Here is an 18807-nt window from a genome sequence, read left to right on the forward strand (position 1 = left end):
TAAATCCCTCATTATAGGACCAGAGGCAAATGTTCCTTGAGGAGAAAAGAATTTCCAATAGAGCTTTCTTTGTTTAACAAAGTGCAAATATCTTGAGACACCGCGGGAAATAAAAGGAAGCTCCCCCAATATTTATCAAAAAAAAAAGATTTTGAGTCAGTCAAAGACTGCCAGACGTCTAAAATCGCTGAGACAAGATAGAGACTTAAAATTCCCAGACACCGCTCTCATTCTCTGATGCATAATTCTGATAGCTGGGACAATGGGAACCGATAGAATTACTTACTGTGCACAGTTTGTTAAAAGGTCTATTTGGTTATTTTAATTCCGAGGTTTTACCCAGAATGAAAACCAAGGATTCTGGTGCATTCTTGGGTAAATCCACCACACCTCAATAAGCAGATGTTCAAATATATGGTTTTATTTTCCTCTGTGGATTGCTCTGCTTTTAGGAAAGCCTTAGAACTTTGTGTCTTTAATTGAAGCTCTTTTGAATCTACAGATGTCAGAAATACAGCCAAGACATTAAGGAAGGAATCTGTGAGATGACTACAATTTAGAGAACATTGCAGAAAATATCCACAATCACATGAAACTGTAAAATTGTGCTTCCTAGTTCCAGGAATGGCACAAAATACAAGCGCTCCATGTGCTAACGTGGTCTTTAACACAAGACGCTGTGATAGATTACTGTTTTCACGCAGACTTCAAAGACGAGCATGAACAACACAATGTGTGTAATTCAGACGCAAACTGTGGTCATGAAATGATTCCCTGTGTCGAGTGAGTTTTTCTCACACTCAGTCCCCTTTGGACATGGAGCACCGTGGCTGAAACACAAACTGGTCAAGATTTGAGGCCAATGGTGGCATTTGATTAAAATTTAACCAATGACCAGTCAGTGTTACAGTGTTACAGTATGGATACTGTATGATGGGGAGTATTTGTTTGATTTGTATAACTGAGTGATACCACAGTGATGATAGAGGGTGTCTTATACACAAGTGTGCAGGATTTACACAAAGATATGTGGAAAAGTACCACAAAGACACAAAAAACAACTGCAACGAGACATAAAATGACCATGAAGAGAAAAAAAAACTACAAGGAGACAATAATGACCACATTGAGGTGCAAAATTAATTCAGTGAGACACCAAATTAATTAAAGGAGACACAAAATGACCCCAAAGAGACACAAAATAACCACAAAGACACAAAAGGACAACTGCAAAGACAAAAAAACTACAGTGACATAGAAAGTTACCACAAAGAGACAAAAAAACTGCAAAAAAACCCAAAAAAGAAATCACACAAAGCAACAAAAACAACCACAAAGAGAAAAAATAAATAAATAAAATAAAATGAAACAAAATGAACACAAAGAAACAAATAACTACTACCAAGACACACAAAAGAAACAAATGGAGAAATGGACATAAAGACACACAAAATGACCATGAAGAGATGCTAAATGCCTGCATGGAGGGAAGGTGGGGGCTCTATATGTTTCTGCCCAGGGGCCCACTGTAAGTCCTAAAATCTTTAGTCTGTTCACACACACACACACACACACACACACACACACACACACATCAAAAAAGTAGCGTTTGCTGAATGAATGTATCAGTGTGAGGGTTAAAAAAATAAGAGAAAACCAACATACGGCATAAGAACAGAGTTGCTATAGAGACAGCTTCTTTACCCAGGCTGTTAGAATCCTCAACTCCAATCAACACCAAAAAGATGTAGCGGGATTTAGGGTCAGCTTTAATTTCATTTCTACTTAAACCATGTTTAAGAAAAATGACAAAATAAATCTATCTTGTACCTTGTACCCTGTACCTTGTCTGACTGGTAAAGTCTATGTGATGTCTAAAAATACTATGTGCGAGTGTGTGTGTAGGGATGTTTTAGTACCTGCATTGTCTTGTGTTGTCACTATCAACCTGTGGGGCACCCGAGGTGAGACTTTGAGCCCTGCTCGTACCTGGTAGAACCTGAGGGAGAGGAAACAGACAGAACAGTCACACTTAAAACTGCATGAAATAAATGTACATACTGATGTTTGCAGATGGCCTTGGGGGTGTCAAGAAAATTCACAATGTGAAGAGTAAAACACACAAGCTGGTGTTCAGGTAAAAGAAAAGAAAAGTAAAAGGTTGCTTGAATCCAGTCCTCTAAAGCCAGGGTATTCATGCTCACTACTATTTTACAGATATTTTCAGCTCACAGTCTTAAATTGTAGTTAGTCACCTACTGTGGGTAGACATTTTTCACGGATGACTTGACACAAAAATTTAATATGTGCTAGTGTGCCATTATCAGGGTCAGAACCCTGACTTGGATTTTTTTTTACTATATTTAAAAGTAGTTACTGTGAATGCTAATTCAGCATTCTTAGTATTGTTATTCTTTTTCTTTATTACTGTGAATGCTGATTCGGCATTGTTTTAAGGGTGTTTAAGCTTAAATGTATTTTTTTCTTCATTTTTGCCTTTTAAAGTATGAAGCATTTATCTTAAAACTTTTCAGTTAATTTGAACTTCCTCCTTTGGCACTATTGCAGTTTAGTTTCCAGCTTCTCTAGTGGTGCATTTCAACTTCTTTAGGTAACGCAGTATAGCTTCCATTTCTGAAAGATTTACAGATATTTACAAACTTTTTTCCTGCATTTTCAGCCATGGTTTTGAATTCATTTCAGCTTTCAGCATTCACAGGCATTTTCATCAAGAAATGCATTTTGTAGTTTTTCTTCAAATGTTAATATTTAAACCTATATATTACTTAATTCACTAGGGTGATTCCTTTTATGTATGCTTTTAAAGTGGTGCATCCCATTTTGAGGACATATGCAATCAAGTGTCATGTCAAGATGGAAAACAGGATGCTCTCTTTTAGTATTGACAAGACAGGTTTGGGGTAAAAACTAGAGTTACTGAGTTGTGGTTGCTTGCCTATGTACACTAGTCAAGTTCCACTTACACTTTACATTTTGTCTGTGAAAACATGGATGCTTTACACACATCCTCCACTGAAGACTGCTGAAGATCTGCACAGTCAGCACAGTTTCAATGTGGGCACCCATGATGAGTGTCACCACTTCAGTATCTCACCAAATGTCTCCCCTTCTGTCCCTGAATTATGACATTGAATAAATGCCAGAAAAGTGTTTTTGCAGAACATTATGATGTCAAAGTGGAGCTGACCTTTGACCTTTTGGACATACAATGTAATCACTACATCACGTTATCCTATTAGACATTTGTGTGAAATTTTATCACAATTTGCTTTAGAATTCTTGAGTTATAGCCAAAAACATGTTTTGTGAGGTTAAAGACCTTGACCATTAAGCTTTAACCGGCAAATTCTTTAAAAAAAAAAAAGTCCACTGGTGACACCAAGAGGATGTTTTTGCAAAATCTGAAGACATTCTCTAAAGGTGTTCTTTAGATATCCCATTTACAGGAATGCAATGGACCTATGACATATGAAAACCAAAATCAAATAAGTTCATCACTGAGTCAAAGTGGCCGTTTGTGCCAGTTTGAATGAATTCCCCCAGGGTGCTCTTGACATATCATGCATCTACCCAGTTCATCTTTGAGCCCATAGGGATGTTTGTGCCAGATTTAAAGAAATTTCCTCAGGGTGATGGATGGACAGCCATGAAAACATAACGCCTCCAGCCACAGCTTTTGCTGGTACAGAGGCATAAAAATTGACCAGTGCAACATGAAAGCTTTTAAGAAATGCTCTTCATGACATGGACAAGAAGTTAACAATGTCATGTTAAAGAAAATTAGCCATGAATTGTTCAAATGTAGCTAAATAATTAAAGAATTACAGGCAAATGGTTATCAATAATGAAGAAGACATAACAATGTACCTCTATTCAAAGGCTGTAAAGTATACTGTACATGGGATCAGATGAGCAATGATGCATAGATTTCTATAGTGCCAGCAAACGCTATGAGTAAAATGAAAATGTATTGATCCCAGGAAATAGGATTATTACAGCTTGTAAAGTAATTTTATTCATAAGAAATAGAGTATCAGCAGAGAGCTATAAAATGGAAAACAGAATAGAGCAGTCTCACTGACTTAAATAAGCATTATTTACATGACATTCTAGACTATAGGCGGCGATGGAAAACATGTCTTTGAAAAGGTCACTCTGACAGTTTGAGTCAAAGCTGCTTTGTGTAAAAGCACATCTCAGCTCTCCGGGGACACATTGGCAATCTGAGAGACCAAAGCGTGCCTATGAACACAGTCATCACATAAGTGTGTGTTAGCAACAGTGCTCCTAAAGATGGATGCCTGACAGGAAAGAGCATGGAAAAGGTTCTGAAAGGTTGATAAATAAATAAGGGATGATTATGGAATGAAACAGATCAACTCAGTGGCCAGTAACAGGTTAGAAAATAATGGGCTACCTCTCAGAGCAGAGGTAACAGACCTAATGCTCATGTTTAATTTTCAATAAACTACATTATTATTTATTGTATAATAAAAGATGGACCTGTGAATATTTCTTGGTATAAAGATGCTGGAGGACAACTGGACATAGCAGTAGTTTACACTGTATTTGCAGAAAAGAATAATATGGTTTGCATTAAAGCTACAGTTGGTAACTTTTATAAAATACAAGTACATGAGACAGTTATTCTGTGAAAAAAAACAAAAAACTTGTTTCTCCTCTTCCTGGTAGTGCTTATAATGGCATTTGACAAAATCTACTCTGACTGAACGGAAACAGCCATTTAGAGCTGAGGAGTCTCTGACACAGCTGTCAAACATTACAGCCACTGCTTGAGAACAGTGGTCAAACTATCAAACTAGGCAGCGCTGATGAAATATGAATCAAAATTAAATTACTGCATTGCCTATTTCTCTCCTCAAATGTTTTCAGAGAAACATTTCAGTGCACTGTTTAGCTTTAAAATAAGGCTGGTAGCTGGTGCTTTGTTTTGACTTGTTTTCAATAGGGTGACCGGGTCAAACACTTTCTCATATTGCAGCTAAACAGTACACTGTAATATGTTTCAGAAAATACATGAGGCGAGAAATAGGCAATGCAGTAACACAATCTTGATTCATTTTTTAATGAGGGCCACCTAGTTTAACAGGCAGGAGTGATTGGTTGCTTTCATTCACAAGCAGTATTCTTGTAACTGCCATTAGAAGCCCTATGAGGAGGCAGAGAACAAGCTGTTCTCACGCACTGTTAATATGCATACTTACAAAAAGTAATCGAGGTGAGTAGTAATGCGTTAGAAGATACACATGAGTAAAAAAGTATATTTTTTAAGGAAAATACTTTTCATCTTCTTCATATAAAACTGTACTTTTACTCTTTACTCGAGTATATTTTTAAGCCAGCCACTTTTTTATTCCACTTCATTTGCCATTCATACCTGCATTACAACTTGTTTGCTCAAATGCCTGGACTGAGTTTTATAGTACCCTGTGGTTTATTGGCAATTGATGAGGTTGGTGTATCATTAGGCAGATAGGTAAGTTCATAAAGAGGAAGTGTGAATATTCTCCTATACATATTTCAATAACGTTTTAGCTGATAGGTGGGTATACTGTAAACAGTCAGAAGAAAAGTGTCGGGTTTACCCCGTATACCTGCGTATATCCTCCATGGTACTACTGACTTTACCCATCATTGAAAGTACTGCACCACAATATTTAACCCACATAATCATGAGCCAGTAATTTGTGTGATCACGTGATCAATGTGCTGATGGGAGTAAAGAAGGAAGTAGTATAAAGACCAAAAGTCTGCCTAATGAGGCAAGTTGAGGTGTTGGAATGGTCAAACAGACTCAGGACTTTTCCCCATGAGACCTGTGTTCAGAACCATGTGAAACTAACAGAGCTTTGAGTTATTTTAAGGTACATCATCCCCTTGTTTCTTCTCTGAAACCTATGTAACTTTACTTACTAAAATCTAAGCTATGTAACTCTACTTGCCTTAACTTAACCTTCATCACTTTATGTTAAGTATGTAACTTTACGTGCTAAGTTTCAACAAATATAATAAATATTTAGATTTATAAAAGTTACCACCTACAGTTTTAAGAGAATGCCGCTGAAAATGTAATATGAGTATCTGAAACAATCTAAGACTCTAACTTTGCCTCCTTTAGTGAAAACTAAAGGCTTATCGCTTTCTTTTAAATCGAATGTAGATTTAATCAGAATCTTTAATGCAATCAGTGTAAAGCCAGGCCCTTCAAAGTGTACAGCTGCATGGTCTCCCACTCTGGTCCAGGGATTTGTATTGATTTCAGTAATTACATTGCTGGATGGTGAGATGCATAGGTCCTGGTAACTAACTATTCTTATTCTGCAGCGCCTCATCTTTACATTGAGATCCAATTCTTCTCAGTAGTCACATCAGGTCTCTGTCTGAAGTGACGTGGCAACCGGTAAAAACAAACATATTAGTGCACTCAGCTGGAGGGATTACCATGATAAAGCTTTAGCCCAGCCCATTTGGAGAGGGAAAATCATTTTGATAAAGCTGGTGTTTCAGCTGGCCAGATGAGAGGTTTTAATCTTCCTGCAGACGCATCAGCAGGATAAACATGGATCTTTTTCATGGCATGGAATATTACAGAAAATTCAACTGGAAAAGTACAAAATAGGCAGTATATATTAGAACTATTTTATTTTTCAGAATCAAAATCAGAATCTGGTTTATTGCCAAGTACATTTACATATAAAAAGAATGTGAGTTGGTGCTTTGGTGCAAAATAATTAACATACAGGGAGAATAAAAATAGTGAATTAAATAGAATAGGACATAAGATTAAAAAAAAAATAGAAGCAATCTAAATATATAAAATGACAAAAAGAACACAAAATGTATGTACAAAAGTTGCATTTGAGGGGTTGTACAGTGATTCTTCTTATTGTTGAATATTGTAATATTGTGTTACTGTACTCAAAGTAGATGTTAAACTTATAATTTGTCTTTCTTGGAGCTTATTATTGCACCCACAATAATTAGAACCTAGCTCCATTAAAAAATAGAATTACTTCCTTGCTATTGTATGCCTCCGTGAAACAATAAAGTTGCAGATAAAGTTTAAAGCATGGATGCTTCACACATGTCTTCCCCCTGGCAGCACCTGGCAGCACAGAAGATCTTTACAATCAGCACAGTTTCAAGACACTCCACAAATGGTAAAACCCACTGACAGACATAGAGGGGGACTAATAGGATTAATTTATGAAAAAAGTGAAAATAGTGATACAAGGTTTGCATCTGACAATGTTGAAATGTAAGTGCTGAATTAATAACAGTATTCTTTTTAATCAGTTAAGGTGATTTTTTAGTCGAGAAAAGCTCCAAAGGAAAAAAAAGCAGCTACCTTTGACTAATATAAACATTTTAAGATTCGTCATCAACATAAAGTATGTTGTGTGAGTGTGCTGAGTTGCCAGGTAATACTGTGTAATGTGATTTCTGCAGAGATAAAGTGCTTACCCTCTTTGAAAGAGATCCACATTGTGAAACTTGTGCAACTCTACAGAAAACTCCAGTGTTCCCTGTACTTCAGACATGATATAATCCCACTCATCACCTGTCAAAAGAGAAGAAACACAGTAAATATGATGTGTGACATGAACGAGCACAATCCACACTTAAAGAAAAGACGTGATGAATTCTAAAACTAACTCGCACTGTTAATTTCTGTTTGCTAACAGGATATGAATTTCACAATTCAGAGTGGAGAACACTACAAGACCCAAGACAATCACCTGAATACCACAATCACTGTTCTGGTGGAGAAGTGAGCACCACCATGATTTAATTATTTCACGGTAAAAGCACGTGCAGCCGCTCTCTTTGTTGCATCAGCCTTAAGAAGGGATGCTGTGAGCAGATTTGAGCTCAGCCTCTATTACTGTCGATGTCAGCCCTGCGGTACATTGTTATTATTACCTGTATAATTAGAGGGATCAGATCTATGCACTGAATAGTTTTGCAGCTTTAATATATTGCCCTTTAATTAAATATCAAATTCAAAACTAGTGATTATCTTGTTTATACTTAAATAATAATTTCAGGATTTCTACAAACTGTTCCCAAGACTCCTGTATGTTGATGAGTTTATAAAATCCAACGAAAATTATTTTCTCCTCATCCTGTTTGACAAGAAAATGGACATTTTGTATATGTAAATTTAATGGTGCACACACAGCTTGCGTTAGAAGGTGCCATTTACACTTAAAAAAGAATGATTTGTCAACTACAATTTGTTCTGCCTGTTGCTGTAGTTTTTACTTGTTTTGCACTTGAAGTTGAGTTGAATTGAAAAACCTCTTCTGTGATCACATAGCTCTGACGACTTTGATCTTGCTAAAGAAAAAATCCTGTTACAGAGGTACTTACATCTAAACCCATGATATATGAATATGAATATAAATATTGAAAGTCTTGGGAAGGCAACACAACCAAAAGCCACAACTCAATTTCAGGGATTCAACTATGCTGTGGAAGAATGTAGGCTAGACATAGAGAACTATGTCAATAATTAACATTAACATTAACACACATTAACATCTTGACTTCCACAAAAGGCCTGTTTTAATGTTTTCTGCATCTGTTAATAAAAGTGTTAGGTAATTAATTGTCCTTCAAACAGGCTGGTTGTCCATTCACTTAAAAAGACACATTTGCAGCTTACATTTGAAGGAGTTGGGGACAATTAGAATGGTTCCAACACTTTCTGTGCTTCTTTCAGTTACTCTGAGATTATTTGGGCTACACCAAACTTTTTAGTATATTAAACTTACATTTGTCTAATTAACCATACCGTTTAAAGATAATTCCTTATAATGTATTGTTCACAACATATATTTGAATGGAAGAAGTCAGGCATTGCAAGTGACCCCAACCCTGGGTACAGTTGCAACACAATCTCAATAGTCATATTATTCTGACAACATGCATTGTTGTACTATAAAATTATAGCATTATATACTGTAAAACTTCAAATATAACCCAAATTAGACACCCAGTCCCTTTTACTACCCCACTGTAGCTACATACATTGACAAATAAAGGCTCAATTAGAGGCTTACCATGGAGTTCATTTTTAAAGAAGTTGTTTGAATTTTAAAAACGGGGTTGTTGGCTACCTGCTAGTTAGCTGCTTAGATAACACATAAAAATATAAATGTTGGAGATGCTGCACACATGGTTAGCTTGGTAAGATTCTCTATGATTCAACCAATCAGTTCATTTGAAACCATAAGTACCAAAGAGGAAGTAATACTGAATACATAAAAAAAAGAGGTTAGAATAAACACTTTGATTGAATTTCAGTGTGTTACACAGCAAAGACTGACACCTGCCCCAAATATTAGCCTGTTGATGCAAATAATAGCCTTTGATTATTAATTTAAGTTTTATGGTATTTACTTAGTAGTGTTTAATATAATAATCAAATACAATGATTGCGCTTTGTTTCTGGGGAATCCGTTAGCAACCTTATTTCTCATATTGGCATATTGAAAATTCTAAGTATCAGCACTTTAGCATGTTTCTAGAGGAATTAGACTTCTTGCAATCATAAAATGTTGCAACTGTACCCAGAACTCCCTACATTGATTGTAAGGAACAAACATTTTGTGGGAAAGTCACATTTTCACTCAGATATGTCAGCCTCCAATTATTTTTGCCGGAGCAGAAGGTGTGGAAGGGGGCAGCAATGCCCTAGTTAGTGCTTAGGATTATGGGTTCAGCTCAGTGTGTCATGGTATTTAGCAATGACTATCATGAATTTTATCTTTCAGGCCAAGGAATACAGGCCCATGTAAACACCAACTCATTGAGACATATGCAAGCAAATACTCAGTGTACCTTAATGCACCAGACCATAGATATCTCTAAAAGAACCTTTGATCAACACATCTCAGGCTCGCTGAAGCTCAATTCATACCCATGTGAGCAGTGAGTAGCAGCAATTAAAGCTCAGTGAATCCCCAGCACATCCACACACAAGCCATCCAATTTACTGTAAATCCACTGAAACCATTAAGAGAAAACATGCACCTTATACTCTGCAGTGCTCAGAGAAAGCGCTGTGGAAGCTAAAACTGTTAAGGGAAAAAAATGAGCCACCAATTATAAAGAGATGAAGCACTGACACTGTTTACAGTAAAAGGTCTCAAATAACCCCTCATTGAATGCTTTGAACACACAATCCTTGTATGTGTGCAGCGTTTGGTAAGTGTTCCGGTAAGTGTTGTAAAAGATGACACTGGGAGTCATCACTAGAGAGGAACGTGCACACGCAAGCTGTGAAACACCTTTCAGAAGCGCAACTACACACCACACAGGTATTAGCGTACAACGAAAGAGATTTATCTAGACTGGTTTTCATTCACTACAGCAAAGATACCTGGTTACTGTGAGAAGATGCTGCTAATTACAGTTAACTCCTGCTTGCAGATATCCCGTGATTACCACCAATCTACAGTGGCCTATATGGTTAATCCAATATGAGCTCCATTAACTCTTGGAAACCAAATTTGTTTGATTTCTTTCAAATAAATGGAAAGAATGCAAAGGGCAACTTAACATGACTTGACAAAACATGACAAAAAAAAAAAAAAAAAAAAAAAATTACAAGAAAATTACTTCAAAATAGGAAGAAAAAATACTAAAAATACAAAAACAAATGAGAAAATTATCTTAATTAAAGTACTTAAAAAATATATTTTACATATTTTTTGCTATATGTTTTTCTGTTACATAATTTTAATTATTATATAGTAGTTTTCAGACATTTTCCACTATTTTTTGTATATTTTTTCTAATAATACCCCTCTTTTTAAACATTTTTTTTTAAAGGTAATTTTCTTGTCACATTTTACTAATTTCTTGGAATATGTGAGACATTTCTTGGCAGTTGGTCATGGTTCTTTTCCTCATGTTATTGAAAGAAATCAAGCCAATTTGCTCTGGTTTTACAGGGTCAGATAGCTTGTGAAAGGCATCTGAACACAGCTCAAGAAAACTGATGTCGATCCAGGTTTCAAAGGGATAAATTAGTAAAAGACACTGTTTCCAACTGACTTTTGTAATGTATTAGGCTGACTTGATTTTAAACAAGAGTTTTACTTCCTTGTAAAATACATTGCCATTCAGGAGTTCAGAATAATTAACTCAAACTAAAAACTTCAGACACCAAATATATTATTGACTTTTGAAATAGTTTTGGCACGAAAAGAAGAAATAAGACTAGAATTTCTTTTAGTTGATTTCCCTACAGTGTCACAGTATCTTTTCTCCTTTTTTTCTCAAATAACCTTATATCTTCAAATTTTCAATCCAGAAAAGCATAAACCAAGATTATCATTAACCCAAACAGTACAATTCAAGGATTTTCAAGCATTTTGGTAAGTAGTTTTTCTTTGTGCCCTTTTGCAGTCGACTCAGTGGCTAGATTAAAAAGATTCAGAGTGTGATTTTTCCATCTATAGTTTGTTGAGCTGATATTTCCTTCCAATAGTGTTAACCCTAGACCAAACCTCTATCTTTATTTTTAAGTTTTCCGAACAGCTTTAAGAACAGCGAGACATTATTGCGCACTTGAAACTCAAATAAGATCCTGTTTCTGTTTAAATCTGCTTACATTTTGATGCTAAGCTGTCCATTTCTTTCACCACTGACTGCTGATTTCATCTCCTCTTATTCAGCTGTTAATCAGAGGGATCTTTGTCTCTTTCTGCCCTTTTAGTTTTCAGTCTGGCTGAATGCAATATTTTGTTCTGCATGTGCAAAACAAACCCCTCATACAAAATAATATCAATTTGTGAAGAGGACTTTCGCAATTATAAAAAAGCATGAAAGATCACTCAGACAAAGAAAAGTCCTCTAAGCTATCTGATGACCCAATCAAGCTTTTGTGGCAGTGTAACTTTTTGACTGCTTCAGGTTAATAAGACTACTATGAAGACTATCCATACTTTTTATGAAACATGCGTCATTCCATAAACAAGATGATACACAATATTCTTATCAATATCAACCAACATAGTTATCAAGACTGGTAACCCAGCAAGAAGTTTTTGGTTCTAAAAATGTTCTTAGAATGTAACAATGCAATGCTCCTGTAATGTTTTCAGCAGCAAGTTTTCTTTAGTTTTCAGAATGTTTTCTCTATAGGTAGTAATGTCCTTTAAAAACATCCTAAAAATGTTTGGTGATAACCTTCTAAAAATGTTTTTGATAACACGGTTAGAACATTATGCCCAAATATTCTTAAAATGTTTTTTTTTTTGGCAGGTATTTTAATGTTCACAGAATGTTATTTTAGAGTAGGCTAACATTATACAAACATTTTGTGGTACCATTCTTGATGCTTTTGTTAACATCAGCATTCCACCATTTACGATGATCCTGCAAATATTAAAATCAGAATGGCATATCAAACATTTTTTAAACCATAACTGTGAGTTAGTACGTGTGAAGTTGGCTCTTCTTGATATCTATTAGTTTAAAATCTGAAGAGTGCCGTAACTATTCAACAAGTTCTTACTCCGAACTCATCACATGTCAGGACCTTCCACGTCTGCCTGTGAATGTTTGCATGTGGACGCACCCGCTGCACTGCAACAATATATGACAGCAATGCCACTGGTTCTGTCTGACCATGTTATCATGTGACACATCCGTGCGCGTTGCATATGGACACGGAAGGCGGCTTTTGATGTCACACCGACAGCACTGACAAAGCGGTGCTACTTGACGAGTTCGTAATGACAGTGTTACACGTTAGCTAGATGACACACAAGAGTTTACCCTATTGTATCTAGCTAGTGTGTAACATTAACTTGATAGAATAGGGTAAACAATAGGGTAAACTCTTGTGTGTCATCAAGCGAACATACATGTTAGATGGATAACCTCTAAGATTACAATTTCCCAGGCTGAATTCCAGACAAGCTATCCCACATTTGTTACATAAAACAAGGAAGACTGGCCAAGCCAGCATAATTTACAGGGTTTTTTTTGGGGGGGGGGTTCCTTAGAGAATGTGAGGGTCTAAGGGCAGAGGGATGTTGTATGCTATAAAGCCCTCTGAGGCAAACTGTGGTTTGTAATAATGGGCTATATAAATTGCATTGCATTGCATTGCATTGCATTGCATTGCATTGCATTGCATTGCATTGCATTGCATTGCATTGCATTGCATTGCATTGCATTGAATTGAATTGAATTGAATTGAATTGAATTGAATTGAATTGAATTGAATTGAATTGAATTGAATTGACTTACATCACCATCTTCCCTTTTTGTAGCCCAAGCTGCATGTGGCCTGGTTTACAAGGAGAAACACAATGAGCCTTTCTCATAGCAAACAGTTTGACTTGTCTTAATAGGCACAGGTGTCAGTAATGACACGGACAATGGCTCTGTTGTATTACAGTGTTGCAGGTAACCTATGCAGGATACAAGGATCCTGAAATCAAAGCAGCTAAACCAACATGAAAGTCGGGGGTTTGTTGGACCCATCAACCGCCCCTTCCAAAGGCTCTTTAAAATGTTTAATTTTTCAACAACACCTTTATTTTTTTTTAGTTTCAGTTGACTTGTGTGGAATAAAGGATTAGGTTAATTTACTCTTGGTAAGGGCATTGTAAGTTTTTTGCTTTGGGATTTGCTTCCTTAAATGTAAAAAATGTCATTAAACCAACAGTCAGTTTTGATTTGTCACATCCTATAAGCACAGAGATGTATTCCGCTGTTTTTTTTTTCCAACACCAGCCTTTCATTTGTGCAAAAAGGGTGCGTCTACGGTGTCCTCACAGTTGGCAGAATACCCTCTCCTACACCTATGCTGATAAGATTTATTATAAGAATCTTGCCAAGTGTGGAAAAAGAAGGGGCCCAGTAAATCTTCAGTAAAACCGGAACCTCTGCCTCCCAAAACCAGCAGTCTAGAGGAGAAAAGGAAGGTGACTGCACTTATGTAAAGCAAGCAGTACAATGAGAAACACACTAATGTTGTACATTAGCTGTCCCCTGCTACAAATGGCCTTAGGAGACTTGAAATGACACAACTGTTCTTGCTGACTCTGCATGTCGTGTCACACTGACACACTCTTGCAGCCCTAAAAGAGTCGCCTGTGTCAGGGTGACCACAGATGACGGCGGCCGTCATTACATTGTGAGTCAATTATAGGCCATTTGATGTGAGACTGCAAGACACTGGATTGTGCGCAGCTTGTGATATCTTCGGCGTTGATTAAGCTGCTTCACTGCTCCCCTAATTCACAGAGTTGTAACGTCCCAGTTATCTGTTATCTGCCGTCTCAGTGGTTTCAAAAAAAGGGAGCTGCTCACTACTCCAGTTATGTTTTACCGTAGGCAGTAAGGAGGAGAATGAACACTGCGTGCTTGATTAAATGGAAGCTCACAGTCCAGGGACTTAATATGCTTCCTTTGCCACCAAAACAATCTACAATCTATGGCTAGAACACAAAGACCCATCAATAAGTTAATCAAATCAGCGAGGCACAGACCAAAACACCCACACTGACAGCTTCAAAGGCTTACAGCTGTCATTCATCTACATAGGACACACTGTGTTTCCTCTGATGATGATGACAATGATGATCATGATCATAATGATGAAACAACTCATCAACTGCAGCAGAAGATAATGTCTTTAAAGGGCAATGTGGGGTTACAGCGTGGCACTCAGCCCCAGGCAAATTCTTGCCTTTCTGCAGTTATAAAACAAATTCCAAATGTTTTATTTGTCAAATGCATGGGACTACTGAGACAATACTTGTTAGTGAGATCAATCTTTGTTGTTTTTTTTTTTTTTGATTTGTTGACAAAAAAGAAACAAACAGTACTGGCAGCTTTATTCTAGTAGCATCTTACGGATAAAAACCTTCTTTGGGTTCATACCAGCAGGCCTATTTTTAGAATATTTCAGCCAGGGTCCAGTATTTCCCCAACAGGATTTAGCAGGGCTTTGAAACAGAACTTACACCTTCATGTTGGCAAGTGAATGCTCACATCGCATGTTTGTAGTTTCCTGATACCAAGGCCAGCTACCTGAAAGATGGCTTTAATAAGACATGAGTATTTGCTTACAGCTATAACTAACAAATGGTTACAGTAATTTCCCTCCCATTATCACTTAAAGGAAATGTGTTGTTTTTTTGTGGGTTTTTTTGTACTGTGAATAAGTTGTCCTTATCACAGTTTGTCCCCTGCATCTCTTTATTTTTTTTTTCATATTGCTTGCTTATTTGTTGTTGTTGTTGTTCTTGATAAAAGCTATTAGTAACATTAATTTCCTATTTTTCCTGAAATCCTTACTTCTTCATCATAATTTATGTTTCCTAGATCACTGTTTCATCAATTAAATGAAAGATAGAGAGACATTTTGATAGTTTGAGAAGTTAATGTTAATGAGAAGTTGGTGAATTTTAGATGACTTATCTTTAAATAACTGCTCTATTGAAATGCATTTTGTAGAAAAGAGAACTGAACAAGAGTCCAAGTAATTTAAAATAGTCTGATACCTTTATTTCTCTTACAGTCTTCAAAAGTTTCAATACAATCCTTTACATTTTCATTAAATTGAAAGACATTTTTGATATTATTAATGGTTTTTATTATTTATTTTATTATTTTTATTAATTATTAGCTATAACCCTTAAATGCATTTACATTCTGTTATGCCTTTCCATACAGTAGTTTTAATGAAGTGTAATGGTAGTGTGATGATATATTGATCTGGATCTACGTAATTATTCAATGATCAATGATCCAATAGCACCGATGCAGAGTGAAAACATCAATGCATGTCATTATCTTTAAGATACACTATTATTTTGGAAATTCCATGGCACATCTGTGTCACCATTTGCTTCCATGCACACCTCCTTCCTCAACATTCTAACAGTGTTTTGTGGCCTAGTGCCAGGTAGATAATGGGAAACAGCCAAGGAAAAGACAATGTAGATGTTAACTGATATTGTCATTGAATTGAATTGAATTGAATTGAATTGAATTGAATTGAACTGATTTGAATTGAATTGAATTGAATTGAATTGAATTGAATTGAACTGATTTGAATTGAATTGAATTGAACTGAATTGAAATCTTATTTTGACAGACTTTGTTATGTTGTTGTCCAAAGAAAAGATAGAATATTTTATCATGATGACACTCGTGATTTATAGCATTTATTGTTGGTGGGGGAGTCCGCCATTTCTTCCGTGAATTTAAAAAACCTATGCTTACTTACAATGTGTGTTCATTTGGCTGCACTGTAACAACATATATCAGTTGGTCTTAAATGTTTTTCTAACAAAGGAGCCACTCAACAGGTGTTTGCTATCCGCAGAATTCTGGAAATCGTAATATTAAACTGCATTTGAAGATTATCACCTGTAACTATGAATGTTGCCAAACCAACCTGAAATCTTAGGGATTACAACTTTAAATCTTTATATAATAGCTGTAAGCTTGAGCTGTGTGTTTCGATTTCTCAGGCTGCAGCTGCGATGACAGACTGCTAAGCAATCAAGTTGTATTGAAGCATAGTAAACATGCTGCTGTTAACACACTAACACTCAATCAATGGATCAATAGAAGGTATTTTCTTTCAATACCAATGAAGTTTGGATGCCTTGAGCCCCATTCGCCTGTCTATTGTTATAAAAACCCCAGTTAAAATGCAAGCTGTGCTCTGAAAGCTGCACAATGCTGTTCTCCCACACAATCCTGCACAACCTGTAGCTGAGCTAACGCTTACGATTTGCTGCTTGTGCATTTTTACTAACTATCTCTTTCTGATTTTCTACTTGCAGTGAATCATTAAACACTAATCATTACAAAACAGCCATCTGCTGTCTGATTACTATTTAATGCAGGCCACACACACACTTACACACAGCTAGCTGTTAGCTTTCTTGGAGGGATAGAGATAGACTGTGCAGTATTTCCTCCACCTTAAGGAAAAACTAAAATTCCTGGCTGCCCTCAAGCTGCCTTCCTCCCCTCCCAGCTGCTCCTGATGGTGTCAGCTCAGTTGGGAATGCTGACTGACATCTCCCATCTCAACTCAGGGAGGACGGAGAGGCAAAATGTTCATAGTGACTGCATGTGGAATGAGCAGATTCTGCAGTAGGCGTAGGTGTCATTGTAACAGAGTCATTGTGTGCCACGACTTGGAGCTGCTGTATGTGTGCACAGCTCAGAGGGCCGGAAATTAATCTCAGGTATTATTCCATTCATTACCACCCAACTGCCTCTGCAGAACACAATAACAGGACAAGGACTATCGGCAAATAAAGTGACAGAGGGCCAGTGTGTTACAGCACACTCTCCTTCAAGCAAAGAAAGGAAGCGATGCAAAATGTTATGAATTTCTGTCGAGGTTTTGAAGTATTTCAAAGATATTAACATCTGTCAAATTTAAGTAAACGGTATTTCTTTTGCTTTATGTCTGCTTTAAGATATATCCATCGAAGAACACCTCCTTTCTAAACATTCAAACATTGCCAGTGGCCTAGCCCCCAGAAGATAACAGCAAGCAGCCAAGAAAAACTCAGTGAAACAAATCTAAATTGTATCGTGGCAGACTTTGTGATAGCAGCAAATGTTGCATAGTTGTCCAAAGAATCAATATAATATCATATCATGTCATGAACCTTGTGGTTTACACTCCTAGTTGTTGGTGGCGGGGTCCACCATTTCCTCCTTGGATTCAAATTCCCCTCTTCTGACTATTTACAATATGGGTATGTTTGGTTGCACTGAGAACACTAATTAAAGTTACCAATATTTAGATTTGGTAACCAATATTTATTTTTCCTATGTCTTCTTTTACGGAAAAGGAATTTCCATCCAAGAACACCTCCTTCATAAATAGCCAAACATTGCTGTGGCCTACCGCCAGGCAGATAATGGCAAGCAGCTGAGAGAAAGTCGATAAAGATATTTACTGATATTGTTGCATATCAATCACAGGCCCCTGAAGTGAAACAATTCTAAACCCTAATGAGACAGACTTTGTGATCTCAGCAAATGTGTCATTGTTATGCAAATAGTGAATGTAAAAATCTTATTGTGATGAAACTTATGGGTGACACCCCCAATTGTTGGTGGCAGAGCCCGCCATTGCCTCCTTGAAATCCAATTCCCCACAAAATATGCTTAAATACAATTTGTATTTGTTTGGCTGCGCTGTTAACACAAATTGAAGTTAACATTTCTTTTTCTTTATGTTTTCTTTTAAAGAGAAGGAATTTCCATCCAAGAGCAATGCCTTCCTAAACATTCAAACACTGCTAGCAGCCTATAGCTCCACACAGAGAAGCTAAGACATCATCAATGGGAAAATTTAGTCTACTGATATCGTAATATCAATCACAGGTCCCTGAATTCAAACAAATCTAGATAAACTTGTGGCAGAATTTGTGATGTCAGTAAATATTGTATTGTTTGTCCAAAGAATCAATAAAAAATTTTAGTGTAATGAAACTAGCAGTTTACACCCCAAATTATTAGTGATGGGGTCCGCCATTCCATCCCTGAATTTAAATTCCCTATGCAATTTGTTTGTTGTGCTACACTGTAAACAAAAAGATAACAATATTTATTTTTCTTTGTCTGCTTTAAAGAAAATGGAATCTGCACTCTGGGTAAGCAGAGACAGAGTGTCCTCTAAAGAGAAGCACCGAGCCAGCAATCATGTGAGGGGAATAATCTAGCATTAGCTAAAACCCTCCATGATGCTGTACTAGG

The 18807-nt window shown here is 36.6% G+C and overlaps 1 protein-coding gene across 1 annotated transcript in view; it reads right to left on the minus strand.

Annotated features, from left to right (window-relative positions):
• Positions 1-18807, minus strand: part of fam135b (family with sequence similarity 135 member B) — a 64460-nt gene that overhangs the window by 44339 nt on the left and 1314 nt on the right. Inside the window, exons 2-3 of the mRNA XM_042507153.2 lie at positions 7507-7603; positions 1920-1999 (exon numbers count right to left, since the gene is read on the minus strand). Coding sequence (XP_042363087.2) covers positions 1920-1999; positions 7507-7583 — 157 coding nt within the window. The 5' untranslated portion in view covers positions 7584-7603. The remainder of the gene's footprint in view (positions 1-1919; positions 2000-7506; positions 7604-18807) is intronic.

The sequence above is a fragment of the Plectropomus leopardus genome, chromosome 17 (genome assembly GCF_026936395.1).
Source record: "Plectropomus leopardus strain MGB_pleo_1.0 chromosome 17, ASM2693639v1, whole genome shotgun sequence".
NCBI lineage: Eukaryota > Metazoa > Chordata > Actinopteri > Perciformes > Serranidae > Plectropomus > Plectropomus leopardus.